The sequence below is a fragment of the Gavia stellata genome, chromosome 9 (genome assembly GCF_030936135.1).
Source record: "Gavia stellata isolate bGavSte3 chromosome 9, bGavSte3.hap2, whole genome shotgun sequence".
Classification (NCBI taxonomy): domain Eukaryota; kingdom Metazoa; phylum Chordata; class Aves; order Gaviiformes; family Gaviidae; genus Gavia; species Gavia stellata.
Window position 1 is genome coordinate 38,297,350 of NC_082602.1, and position 12,848 is coordinate 38,310,197.

At 41.6% G+C, this 12,848-nt stretch overlaps 1 protein-coding gene across 1 annotated transcript in view; it reads left to right on the forward strand.

The window, feature by feature from the left end:
- DOCK1 (dedicator of cytokinesis 1) overlaps nucleotides 1-12,848 on the forward strand; it is a 329,394-nt gene that overhangs the window by 25,724 nt on the left and 290,822 nt on the right. Inside the window, exons 3-5 of the mRNA XM_059821380.1 lie at nucleotides 5,531-5,571; nucleotides 8,356-8,411; nucleotides 9,955-10,051. Coding sequence (XP_059677363.1) covers nucleotides 5,531-5,571; nucleotides 8,356-8,411; nucleotides 9,955-10,051 — 194 coding nt within the window. The remainder of the gene's footprint in view (nucleotides 1-5,530; nucleotides 5,572-8,355; nucleotides 8,412-9,954; nucleotides 10,052-12,848) is intronic.

Consider the following 12,848-nt stretch of genomic DNA (forward strand, 5'->3'; position numbering starts at 1 on the left):
TGCCATCCGTCCTGTCCGTGTCAGGGTTGTGTTGGGCTGCAGTGGGATGGGCCAGTCTGAAGAAAGGCCCCCTAATAATATGAGCATAGGACAGAGAAGTTCTTTCAAGAGTCAGTAATGCCTTTCTGCTGAGGATCTGTGATTCTGCTTCTCAAAGGTCTACACCTTTTCCCTGTATTTAAGATTGTGGGGAAAAAACTTGGCTCCTTTCATTGATAGCCGCTGTATTATGCGTTCTGGTCTTGGCATCCTCTTGTGGAATTGTTACTATTTTGAAATAGTTTTCTGCAATAATTCTTAAGTTAGAAGTAGTTTTGAAGACTTAAATGTGTCCATGGGCTTTGAAGTGGTAGATTGTAGTTTGTTGTGGGGTTTTGTTTGGTTTTTTTTTTTTTTTAAATTCTGAATCTGCTTTGTTTTCAAGGACAGCTTATGGTAAATCTTTGTTCAGTTGGTCTTCTCTCTGCAGACGAAAGAGGCTGAGAAGTTGGGAGGGCTGGGTCTCATGTGTGGTCTAGAAGACCTGTTTTAAGGACAGGCAGGTTTCTATAGGATATCATGTTGCTACCATGTACTGGAATGGATTGCTGAGATGGACTTCGCTTATGTGCTTAAAAAATTATTCATTTTTTTACCTACACGTAGAACTTGTTTTAGTAATAAAATCAAATTCCAAAACATTGTAATATTTTAAATTTTAATCAAAGAAAACTTTTTTCCTCTGAAATGCAGGAAAAAATTTGTACAAATAATTCTATGTGCAGATCCTGTAAAGTTGGAGGCTTGTTGCAATCAGCCTATATTTTTATAGGATTTGTGAGACTGGAAATTTCACTGTTAAATCTCAGTGTTTAAAAGCTACTTTCTAGAATAATTGATCTTGAAAGTCAAATTAGTATTTTTTTTTTTTTTCAGGTAGAATTGCAGACAATTTTATTTTTTAGTTAGAAAACTTCCTCTCTCTCCTTCTAATGTGAGCCTTACAGGAAAAGCCAAACAGCAAAGCCATTGGACTTCATAAATATCCTTCATCTTGCAAGGATTGTATTTCATAGCAGATATCCCAAAACAAGTATTTGCCACGTTCTGCATTAGCACTTGCCTGATCTTTATTTTCTTAATTCTGTTTCTTTACATTATGTGGTGGAATGGGCAAACGGAAGATATGATCAATAGATGTGGCTTATTAAGGTGAATAGCTATTAAATATAACAGTAAATAAGCCTCAAAACCAAGCTTGCATGTTTGAACAGTAGTTCATTTCTAGTGCTGCCGTGGGAAGGGAGTTAGGGTTCCCAAATAAGCGTTTTCAAATACATTATTGCTGATATTGTGGGAATGTTTAGTTGTTGGTTGTAGCTTTTTTTTTTTGATGCAGCAAATACTTTATCTGGGTAACTGTGTAGTAAATACCCACATCATTCAAGAGGAACAACAGCAATTTTTTCCGTGTGAGTGTCTGAGTGTCTTTTGTGTGCCTGTTAAAGCTGAAAATATTTCATTGGTCCCTTTTCTTAGTTGGGCATTTTACGTGGATGCATATTTCCAGCCATTATATCCCATAATATTTGTTAAGGCAGAGGCTAACCTGTAATACATCACTAAGCCACTTAAAAGCCCAGGTCACTTTAGAAACATATTTATGGCATCAGCCTATTTTCCTCTCGCTAGTGTTTTGTCTGAAATGGAATTAGCCGTGAATAGAGTGAGAAGGAGCTGGAGCTATGTGCTCCAGGGGAGTGTTGGACATCACCTATTTGCCTTCTCTGCCCTCAGGCTTTGGGTTTTTCATTCATTTTTTTCATGACCTCCAAAACTGCTGAGATTACAAAATCAAGAGCTAAAGTTAGGCAGGGCCACCACATAGGTTGATAGGTGCGTTAAATACCTTCTTAATGTCATTAACAAGCGCTCACGCAACCCTCTACCCCTTGCTTTTTTTAGTGTGGAGGACTAGATTTCACTCACCTAAAACAGCAGCTACATGATACTTGTTTTTCCCTTGTCCAGCATCTGACAACGAACCTTATTTATTATGCGTTAAAGAAAAATTACAGTTTTGTGATCTTAATTACTTTAAGGTTATCAGAAGTAGTCAACATGGATTCACCAAGGGGAAGTCATGTCTGACTGATCCAATAGCCTTCTACGATGGCATGACTGGATGGATAGATGAGGGGAGGGCAGTGGATGTTGTCTAGCTTGACTTCAGCAAGGCTTTCGACACTGTCTCCCACATCATCCTCCTAGGCCACCTTAGGAAGTGTGGGTTAGATGGACGGACAGTGGGGTGGATTGAAAACTGGCTGATAGAGCTCAGAGGATTGTGATTAGTGGCACAGAGTCTAGTTGGAGGTCTGTAACAAGTGGTGTTCCCCAGGGGTCAGTCCTGGGTCCAGTCCTGTTCAATATATCCGTCAGTGACCTGGATGAAGGGATAGAGCGTGCCCTCAGCAAGTTTGCTGATGACACAAAACTGGGAGGAATGGTGGACACAGCGGAAGGCTGCGCTGCCATTCAGCGTGACCTGGACAGGCTGGAGAGTTGGGCAGAGAGGAACCTTCTGAAATTCGGCAAAGGCAAGTGTAGGGTGCTGCACCTGGGCCGGAATAACCCCAGGCATCAGTGCAGGTTAGGGGCTGACCTGCTGGAGGGCAGCTCTGTGGAAAGGGACCTGGGAGTCCTGGGGGACAACAGGATGGCCATGAGCCAGCACCGTGCCCTTGGGGCCAAGAAGGCCAACGGCATCCTGGGGTGCATGGAGAAGAGTGTGGCAGGCAGGGCGAGGGAGGTTATCCTCCCCCTCTACTCTGCCCTGGTGAGGCACATCGGGAGTGCTGTGTCCAGTTCTGGGCTCCCCGGTTCAAGGAGGACAGGGAGCTGCTGGAGGGGGTACAGCAAAGGGCTACGGAGAGGATTGGGGGACTGGAACGTCTTTGTTATGAGGAAAGGCTGAGGGACTTGGGTCGTTTTAGTCTGGAGAAGAGAAGACTGAGGGGGATCTTATTGATGCTTGTAAATACTGAAGGGGTGGGTGCCAGGAGGATGGGGCCAGTCTTTTTTCAGGGGTGCCCATGACAGGACGAGAGGTAATGGGCACAAACTTGGCCATAGGAAGTTCCATCTAAACACGAGGAGGAACTTCTTTCCTTTGAGGGTGGCAGAGCCCTGGCAGAGGCTGCCCAGAGAGGCTGTGGAGTCTCCTTCTCTGGAGGTATTCCAAACTCGCCTGGACACATTCCTGTGCAACCTGCTCCAGGTGACCCTGCTCTGGCGGGGGGGTTGGACTAGGTGATCTCCAGAGCTCCCTTCCAACCCTGTCCTTCTGTGATTCATGTTTGTGAGAGACTTGGTCACTTTTGTAGTGCCTGTGTGTGGAGAAGAATTACCTTCGCCTTACAGGTGGAGAACTTAGAAACTGAATAGTCTTTATGTTTTGGGTACAACTCTTTCTGTTTTAGAGACAACTTAATGCATTTAAATTACATTGCCCTTATATGTGTGTGTTCATGGCAAGACCCAGTGCCTCCAGTTGAACCAGTGAGAGTTCAGCTCTCTTTGAAAACTGGGTTCCCCATTGCATAGCTACAGGCTTGGCACCTAGCTAGAAGAACATTTAGGTGGTGGCTGCCAGTGAAGAGCCTGGTTCGACTTGCCTGGCCACATTAGGACCTCTGGGATGAGCGGGAGTGTAACCAGTTCTCCAAGGCAGATCTCAGCTGCTTTCTTATCTGCAATCTCTTGTAGCTCTTACTGCTTGCTGCAAAGCTTCAGAAAGGAAAGGTTCAGTGGTGAGGAGCTGTCTTTGTTATGTGGCTTTTTAATTTGCAGGTGCAGTGCGATGTCCTGAGTTGGACGGCACAGAAGATGGGATAGAAGAAGCAATGTGGCAGAGATAGGATGTTGTTTGTTGTTAGTTTGTACGATGTATTTGATCAGAGTTACGGTGCTTGCTCCAGAACTTCAAAACTAAGGGAATTTAGTTCTTTAATAGGATTGAATGCTCTGCATGTCTGTGCACAGATTTCGGCCAGTGAAGTAAGTGCGAGCAGAAATGCTTTGCTGCCTTTGCAGCTGAGCCAGAAACTGTGCATGGTCATGTCAGCAAGTTTTTGTTGATATTCCTCTGAAAGCAATGGAAACGCAAGATATTGAGGCCATTGCAGCCGCTGTAGGGAAGTGAACTGTGGCGGTTGTAGACACTGGATGAAAGACAGAACTAATGATTCCCAAGTGATGACAGAGGACAGGCTTCTGATGCAGTGTGAGGCTTGTGAATCGTTTTACCCTTTGCTGCTGGAGAGCAAACTGAAAAATCCTGTGTGCTTGAGATTTTAATTTCTATTTCTAGTCCCAGAGTGTAGATAATGAATTTACCAGCATGTGTTGTCTTCCTTGAATTTTATTCCTGCCCTAGCTGTTATCAGCAGTGGGATGGTAGGTTTTCTTCCACGTCTGCGTTGTGATCCCCCCTATCCTCACCCATGTTGATCTCTGGAGAGGGATGCTTTGCTGTGCAAAACCCCTGTTTGCAGGGCTAGAGGAGATGGTATTACATCCAGACTCCATCTTCCAAAAGCTGTGGAGGGCAGCTCTGGTCACCTGGGGGGTTCCCTGGGGTGCTGAGCAGGAGGGAGCGAGCTGTGGCGCAGACAAGCTGAAATGCAATATAGCCCCAGTGCAAGCGTACAAGCAAGCTAGAGCTGAGTTGGGGGCAATATGCACAGAAGATCTCATCTGCTTTCCCTGGCATGGTATCTTCCACGATGCAAAACGACTGTAGTTTGTAGGGTTTTGTTTTTGCTTTGGTTATCCAGTCGCACAGAAGTGGAATGGCTGGAGAAACACTAAAAGCTGTAATGGTGATTGCTTGCAGATGTGTTGTGAACTGGGGGCACAATAAAAGAGACGTTAACCTCCTGGTTTTCCAGGCATGGCCACCTGCCTGGGAGCATGGCACACGCTGAATAATCATGCGGCACCGGGGCTGCTGTGGGATGGGCATTTGATGCTTCGGGCTGAATTAGGGCTGTGGGTCTCCTTGCTTTTCTGTTTTGATGTGTGAATTGTAAATCCCGAAGTATTCTTGTTTTCTGCTGAGATGACAAATGGCTGATATACATTTAGAAATTTGCATTTGTGGAACTTAAATAGGTTTTAAAATCAAACTAGTCAAACAGTACATCTTTGTAAAGTTAATGCTCTTAAGTTGTTTTGTTTGTGTTGGTGAATTACTAATTGAAATGAATGGCAATTAAACACATCATGTAAAGTGCCATCTCTTTCTGTCATGTAGTCTTCTCCATCAGTTTGATCGTCATCACTCTGATTTTTATAGCTCCCAAGACGACTTGTTTTAGCCAGGATATTAATTCTGTAGAGAATTTAAATTCAGGTGGGGTGTGCTGTGCATGTTGGCAGGTGTGAAGCGTGATCAGAAACCAGGTTAAGGTGCTGTTGAGCTGAGAAGCAACAGCTGCTAGGTGACATTAATGAACCTCCTAATGCTTTTCCCTTTTTTCCCTCCTAGGTTGGTACAGAGGTTATACACTACGAAAAAAGTCCAAGAAGGTAAGTGTTGCCAGAGCAGAGTTCTCTTTTTTTCTCTTGGACAGAGATGTGTTATGGCACATTGGGCATGGTGGTGTAACGGAGATCTCCAGCACGTATTACAGTACTGCATGGGAGCGATTCACCATGTGTCCACCGCTTTCTAGTAACTGCTGGTGTGTAGTCTCAACCTGTAGTAAATGTGAATTTTTCAAGTTAACTGAAACTTACTTTAACGAGGCATAAAAGCTTAGTTGCAATTTAATTTTTGCAATTTAAGGGTACATGTACGTACAGTCACTATAGATGGCTTGATGTGCATCAGCTTGTTTTCTGCAGTAACGGGTATACCAGAGCCTTTGCCTCAATAAAAAGTTCAGAACTTTATGTTCTAGTTGATCTGTTTAGAGGCTGACACTTTGCTTCACTGTCTGTTAAGTAATGTATTACTTGTAAAACGCAATTGCATCTTGGAAAGCGATACAGAGATCTACATTGTGGTTTTTCAGTTGTTCTCTGCGAGAGGAGGAGTAATCTTCTGCAGAGTAATTTTGCCTAGCTGTTGGGCTTCCAATGTGCATAAAGGGCTGCTGTTTATCGCAGCCTTTCTGAAATAAAAAGAAAAGAAACAGCACAAATACAGCTTATAACTGTCTGTTCATGTCTTCTCCCATGTAACTAGCGTTTTTAGCATTTTACTTTATAGTAGTAATTAACCAGAATTAAACGATTTCTGGTTTTGCTTCTTTTTTCACTTAAAGTAAAACACTTAAAATGTAATGTTTGCCTACAGAGGTGCATTTTGAGTTGCGTCTGCATGTCTAAAAGTACAGAGCTGAGTTGTGTGGTTTGTCCCACCCATTTCCTAACCAGGCCTGTTCTAGGGTTTTTCAGTTCTATTTTGATATTTTCTTTTTTTGGAAATACTCTAAATTTCTTATGAACCATATTTCACAAACATGCCTTGTACAGCCTAAGGAGCAATTGCTCATTCTTCTCGGCTTGAACTAATTCCACGTGTTACTGCATTTGTCTGACTGCTGCAAAATGCAGTGGGGGTTTTTTTAATAATTTTTTTTTTGGACTAAAAGACCACCCCAGTTTCTGTAGCTTTTAAGTAGCTTTCTAAGAATTTCTTTTTTTGCGTTCCCAGATGAGAAAGCTGAACTACTACCTCGAAGGGTGAGGTGGAGCAACTTAATTTCTCAGCTTGACTTGAATTATTTTTAAACATGTATTTCTGGAATCTCGAGATGAATTTAGATTAGTTTAGAAAAGCAGTACTGGCCTTTTGCAGTACTGTCTGTTGAAGAGGTTTTTGGCTTGTAGCACTAGGTTGACGGTAGAAGATACTACGCTGTATGTAGTCTGTGTACTGTTGATTGCAATGCAGGACGTGTCACAACAACCCCATGCAACGCTCCAGGTGTGGGGATGAGTGGCTGGAAAGCTGCCCGGCGGAAAAGGACCTGGGGGTGTTGGTCAACAGCCGGCTGGATATGAGCCAGCAGTGTGCCCAGGTGGCCAAGAAGGCCAACGGCATCCTGGCCTGTATCAGAAATGGTGTGGGCAGCGGGAGCAGGGAGGGGATCGTGCCCCTGTACTCGGCGCTGGTGAGGCCGCACCTCGAATGCTGTGTTCAGTTTTGGGCCCCTCACTCCAAGAAGGACATTGAGGTGCTGGAGCGTGTCCAGAGAAGGGCGACGGAGCTGGTGAGGGGTCTGGAGCACAAGTGTGATGAGGAGCGGCTGAGGGAGCTGGGGGTGTTCAGTCTGGAGAAGAGGAGGCTGAGGGGAGACCTCATCGCTCTCTGCAACTGCCTGAAAGGGGGTTGTGGTGAGGTGGGTGTTGGTCTCTTCTCCCAAGTGACAAGCGACAGGACAAGTGGAAATGGCCTCAAGTTGTGCCAGGGGAGGTTTAGACTGGATATTAGGAAAAATGTCTTTGCTGAGAGAGTGGTGAAGCACTGGAAGAGGCTGCCCAGGGAGGTGGTGGAGTCACCATCCCTGGAGGTGTTCAAGGAACGTGTGGACGTGGCACTGCGGGACATGGTTTAGTGGGCATGGTGGGGTTGGGTTTACGGTTGGACATGATGACCTTACAGGCCTTTTTCCAACCTTAATGATTCTGTGATTCTGTTTGTGCATTCTGCGCGTGGACATACCCATTTATTTCACACAAGGCAGCGCGCTATACAGCCCGTTCTCACACAGTGTTTATTTTAATGGGAAGCCTGGAAACAGTGGATAAAACACTCGGGGAACAGAAGCAATATGTTGTAGCAGGGTAAGAAAGCTTGGTTAGATGTGAGGAGAAGCAAGCAGCAGACCTGGATTATGGGCAAAATGTCATTTTGGGGTAGATCTATTTTAAATCATTTGTCTTTCATGCTTTCAAAAGCAAGTCTGTTTTAATTTGCATCTGCATATAATCATCCAGGGATGTGGAGGACCGTGGCAAACTGTACCTTGAACTGGGGGAGGAAACGCCCCTCTGCAGGGCCACTTGTGACAGGGTGTCTCTGCTGTTTCCTTCAACGTCGTGAAGATAGGTTTAAAAACACTGAGTCTGTGTTTGCTGAGGTTACAATAACACCTTCTTGAAAGGACATGCAATACAAAATTTAAATGTACATTTAAAAAAACCCAAAACAGCACAAAACAACTACTCTGATGCTTAAGAGGATGTGAATGGCTCTGCAGACCTGGCAATGTGTCTTGGCGGTTTTTTGGGCTATAGATACAATACATTATATGCAACTGGTTATTTAAAACATTGTTTTTTTCCTCTCCCTCTATGTCAAAGGGCATATTTCCTGCCTCCTATATACATCTTAAGGAAGCAATAGTTGAAGGCAAAGGGTAAGTTTGATTTGAAAATAACGAAAATCCACTTTCTTATTGGTATTGATAAAATTTCGGTGTATTAGCAGATAACTTACACTTGTTTCCAGTTAGTTAAGGAGCTGATGATGAAAATGTGTGTGTTTCTTTTAAAAAATATTTTAAATTGGTAGCTCGCCTCAAGTTCGAAGGTGCTGTCGTCAGCAGTGCTTCTGGCTAGTACTATCCTTAGCTGCATCGTCATATCATTGAGCTAAAGCATAACCTTCTCTGTATTAATGTAAATGCTTCGGAAGAATTAACAATTTACCGTTTTTCTTTATAACTTTTATTACTCTCTCGACTAATAATTACCTAGATTAACTTCCTCCACTCCCTGCCCCCTGCTTTAGTTCTAATTTCAGTTTTCCCAACTTTGATTTTGCAGCCATTGAGTCTTATGGCTTCTGTCTGGTATATTAAAAGTGTCCTTTGATATGAGCTACCTTTCTTTCATGCAGGTGAAAGTTAAGTAATTTCTTAATCCCCTTTTCAGTGAATCTTGTAGACTGGACTCCTCACTGAAAGCCATTATCCAGGCATTGTTTTCTGCCTTACCAGGGAGTTCTGTCGAATTGTTCATTTTGTGGTTCTCCTGCTCCCTTGCCTGATGTGTGTGACACTAAATAGTTTGGGCTGGGTTTTGTTATTTAATAGCTGTTAAAGTTCAGGTCTTTATATATAAAAATCAGCATTGCTGGACATGCATGTAAAAGTTCCTAACATTGATACAAAAGCTTAGTTAAAAACCTAAAAAAACCCCAACCAAATCCCAGAAAAAAAAAGGTGAAGTGAAATTAATAAATAATTAGGCAGGTATGAAATGGAGTGAAATGGGATTAAAATATTTTATTCCTTTGTGCCCGATTTTATTTTTATACACTGTTAAATATGTAAATGATAAAACTACTAATCATGAGATTGCTGCATAATGACATCTTTCTTACTGATTACAAAACTGCCTTTAAGTACCCTACTTCTGAAATACTAAAAGGTCTAGCTGTTGTTTCTTACTTTCATGGCACGTAATTTTAAAACAAGTCATACAGAAACTAAATGGTAATGAGTTGCATGCTTAATTTTTCTTTGCAAGACCAATATTTTGAAAAACAATTACACATTAGTATCATGGCATTGTAGGTTGCGCATATCTAGCTTTCATCTTGGTTGCTTCTTCTAAAATTAGTATCTCAATAGTAAATTGTATGGTGAGGTGTGTATTAATATTGTTATCTTGTGAGTATGGGAATAAGGAGAAGAATAAAAAAGAAGCGTGAGCTCAGTAGCATAGTCTCAGCCCACTGAAGTACCCTTTATGTCGCGGGATGTACTCGTGTACACTGCTGCTTCTGTATGTGATGGTACATTCTTTGTTAACTTATAAATTTACAGTATGTGATGCTATTTTTAATCCTGTCATCAGTGAATTGGTTTTGGAAATGAACAGTTCCTTCCTAGAAATGATTCTGCCATCCTACCCAAAACTACTACTTAATTCAAAATTTTTTTTCTTCCTCTTAAGACAACATGAAACAGTTATACCCAATGAGCTCCCCTTGATTCAAGAGGTCACCACTACGTTGCGGGAATGGTCTATAATATGGCGGCAATTATACGTTGTAAGTATCAACTTAGGAAAATATGTACAATACTATAGTTCGCGAAAAGAGTGATGCTGTGAAGGTACGGTGGGAAGTATGAAGGAACTATTAATGAAATGCCACTTCTGTTACTGCTTCTAAAGGTTACTTTTAATGCTAAAAAGCTATTTAGCATCTTCTATGTTAAGGCACAAATCTCAGTAGTGTTTCTTTTGAGTGTTTTCTCAAATACTGTGTATTTCTTGTGCAGAATCAGGTTTTTACAGAGTGTTACCTGGATCTAGCAATAATTTGTTGAGCATTTATGACCCCTTTTTCATGGGGCACTATTATATCGAGTACATTGGATTTTTAAGATATATATTAGAATTTTCCAAATCTGTAGACAGTTGTGTTAAAGAAATGAAGAAAATGGTTTGAGGGCAGTTCTTAAGGCTGTTCATCCACGTCATGAAAAAATTGAGTATTTGATGATGAATTTGTGGGTGTAAACTTAAACCTTTGAAAAATCATCAGTGCACGGCTTTACCTCTCAGTATTCTTGTACTTGAAGTTGATTGTTCCCAGTTAGTCCTGATCTTAAGTTACATGCCTGATTATTTGCATATGCTTAAGTTCCAAGCACATAAGAATATATTCTTAGAAATTTATAGTAATAAGCATTTGCATTGATAATATCTCAGACAGGATAATAGAAAAATACAATAGCCATGAAACTACACGTATTAAAGTATTCCTCAGTAAGGTCTAAAGAGTGTTCAACTGTGCACTTAAAAATGCAGTTCAGATGTAAAGCAACAGCGTGCTGTAGGATGTAAGGTACTCTAGCTCAGACTTATGCTCTCATTGTGCAAGGCCACTGGAACAAGATAATGGGAACATGAAAGTGTTATATTTAAAGCAGGTTTTGATGCAGAATCTCTGTTTCTTGTAAATACGTTTGAAATCTTCTATCATAAAAGTGCAAGCTGTGTAATGAAGATACTAACTGGAAATGAAGATGTTTGTGTTGACTAATGTGGCTTTTAATCACACCCATGAAAATAAAGATTAAAACCATAGTATACTGGAAGTGATGTAGTGTTGTAGTAGATGAGATGAAGGATAATACATCATATGAAGAGAAACAGATTATATATAAAGAGAGAGCTTTAACATGATGTGATACTAGAGGTCATGTTGAGGAGCAAGGAAGAAGTAGACGGGCAGAAGCAAACTGGGAGGAGCAGAATCTGGAGAGGGCACTGAGAGCAGCTTTGCCCTTGGTTCCACTGCTACATGCTGCTGAGGACAGTGAGGATTGTATTTTGACCCTGATGTATTTTCTTGGGGATTGTCCTGGTTAATGTCAGAAATACCACTTGCAGAACTGCACAAGACTTGGTTGCAATGCACATGTAATAAGAAAGGAGGAATAGCAAGAGACATTGTTGGAGGTTTTCTTAACAAGACTTGTGTGCAGTAACTTTTAGGAAATTAGAAAATTCTCCTAGTGTGGGAATCACTTGTTCTAACCGTTAACATGTAACATCTCATTTGTCATGCATTTCCTTCCATGAGGACACATGAACTGCTAAACACTACTGCAGTGCTTTGCAATTCAAGAACAGGCAAGGTGTGGCTTTATCAGTGGCCTCAGTTTGGGGGCAGAAAGGGTTCCAGTCCCTGTTACAGCTTTAGGCTGAGTAGGCAGATCATTCAGTGAGTTTGTTTATAGTTTGTATCTCAAGGATATCTGTTAGATTAACTGCGTGTGGTCAGCTGCCAAAAAGAGCATTGGTGCAATGGGATTACCTTCTCAAGGAAGATTGGTTGACTGGAAGTAACTGGTTTCAAACTGGTCAGTCTGCAGACTGGAGAGATACTCCTTGTTGTCCACATTTTGCATACCAAAAGTCATTTGATGACCGGATTTATGCCTTTATTCAGTCCATAATTTGTTTTTGAATATTGAATAGGTACTCAGTTTTGATTTCCAGATAGCAGAGGATGTGGCATGTTCTTCATCTCACTAGTTTATGATTGCCTGCAGCATCGAAAATCATGAACCTCTTTCCCATTTGGATTTGTCTGTATTTAGCTTCCAGCCATATGTGCCTGTTGTGTCTTTCTCTGCAACATTAAAGAGCTTTTAATAATGGGTATTTTCTCTCTGTGAAGGTTCTCAAACTATAATCAAGTCAGCTTTTTGATAATCTGAACAGACTGAAGTCTTTAAGTTTCACAGTTAGATACTTTTTCCCTGAGTCTTTGAGTCATTATGTTCTTTTCCTGCACCTTCTGCTGTTTTTCGTTGTCTTTTATATATAGCAGAGAATTTTAACTTTAATTAAATAATTATTCCAGTTGTTTTCAATCAGATAGGACCTGTGTGTAGTCTTAATGAAAGATAGCTACGCGTAGCCTGAATAATTCATTGATGTAGGGTGTTAGAAAGATGTATTTTTTTTTAAGAGTGTATTGAACTTCGATCTTAAGGGTTATGAAGACAGTGAGAGAGACTGCTTCTGGGTAAGATCAAAGCATTCAGGGCCTCTGTGCTGTCTTTGTCTTGACATTATCTTTCACAATAAAAATAGGAAGGCCGTTGTTCTGCAACTTCAGTTTTGCATTGCATTGTTTGCTCTAAAAATGTTGTGTGTATGCACTGTCCACTGTTTAAACCAACATGTCGCATTCTGTTTTGTGGTTAAAGATTTGATCTCTTGTCTCTGAAAGCATGTGTGCATGGGCATGCATCTAGAAAATCCTCTGGAAAAGAGGTTTCTTCCATTGTAAGTCTGGAACTTTTCTCTTCCTGTGTCCTAGCTTAGCT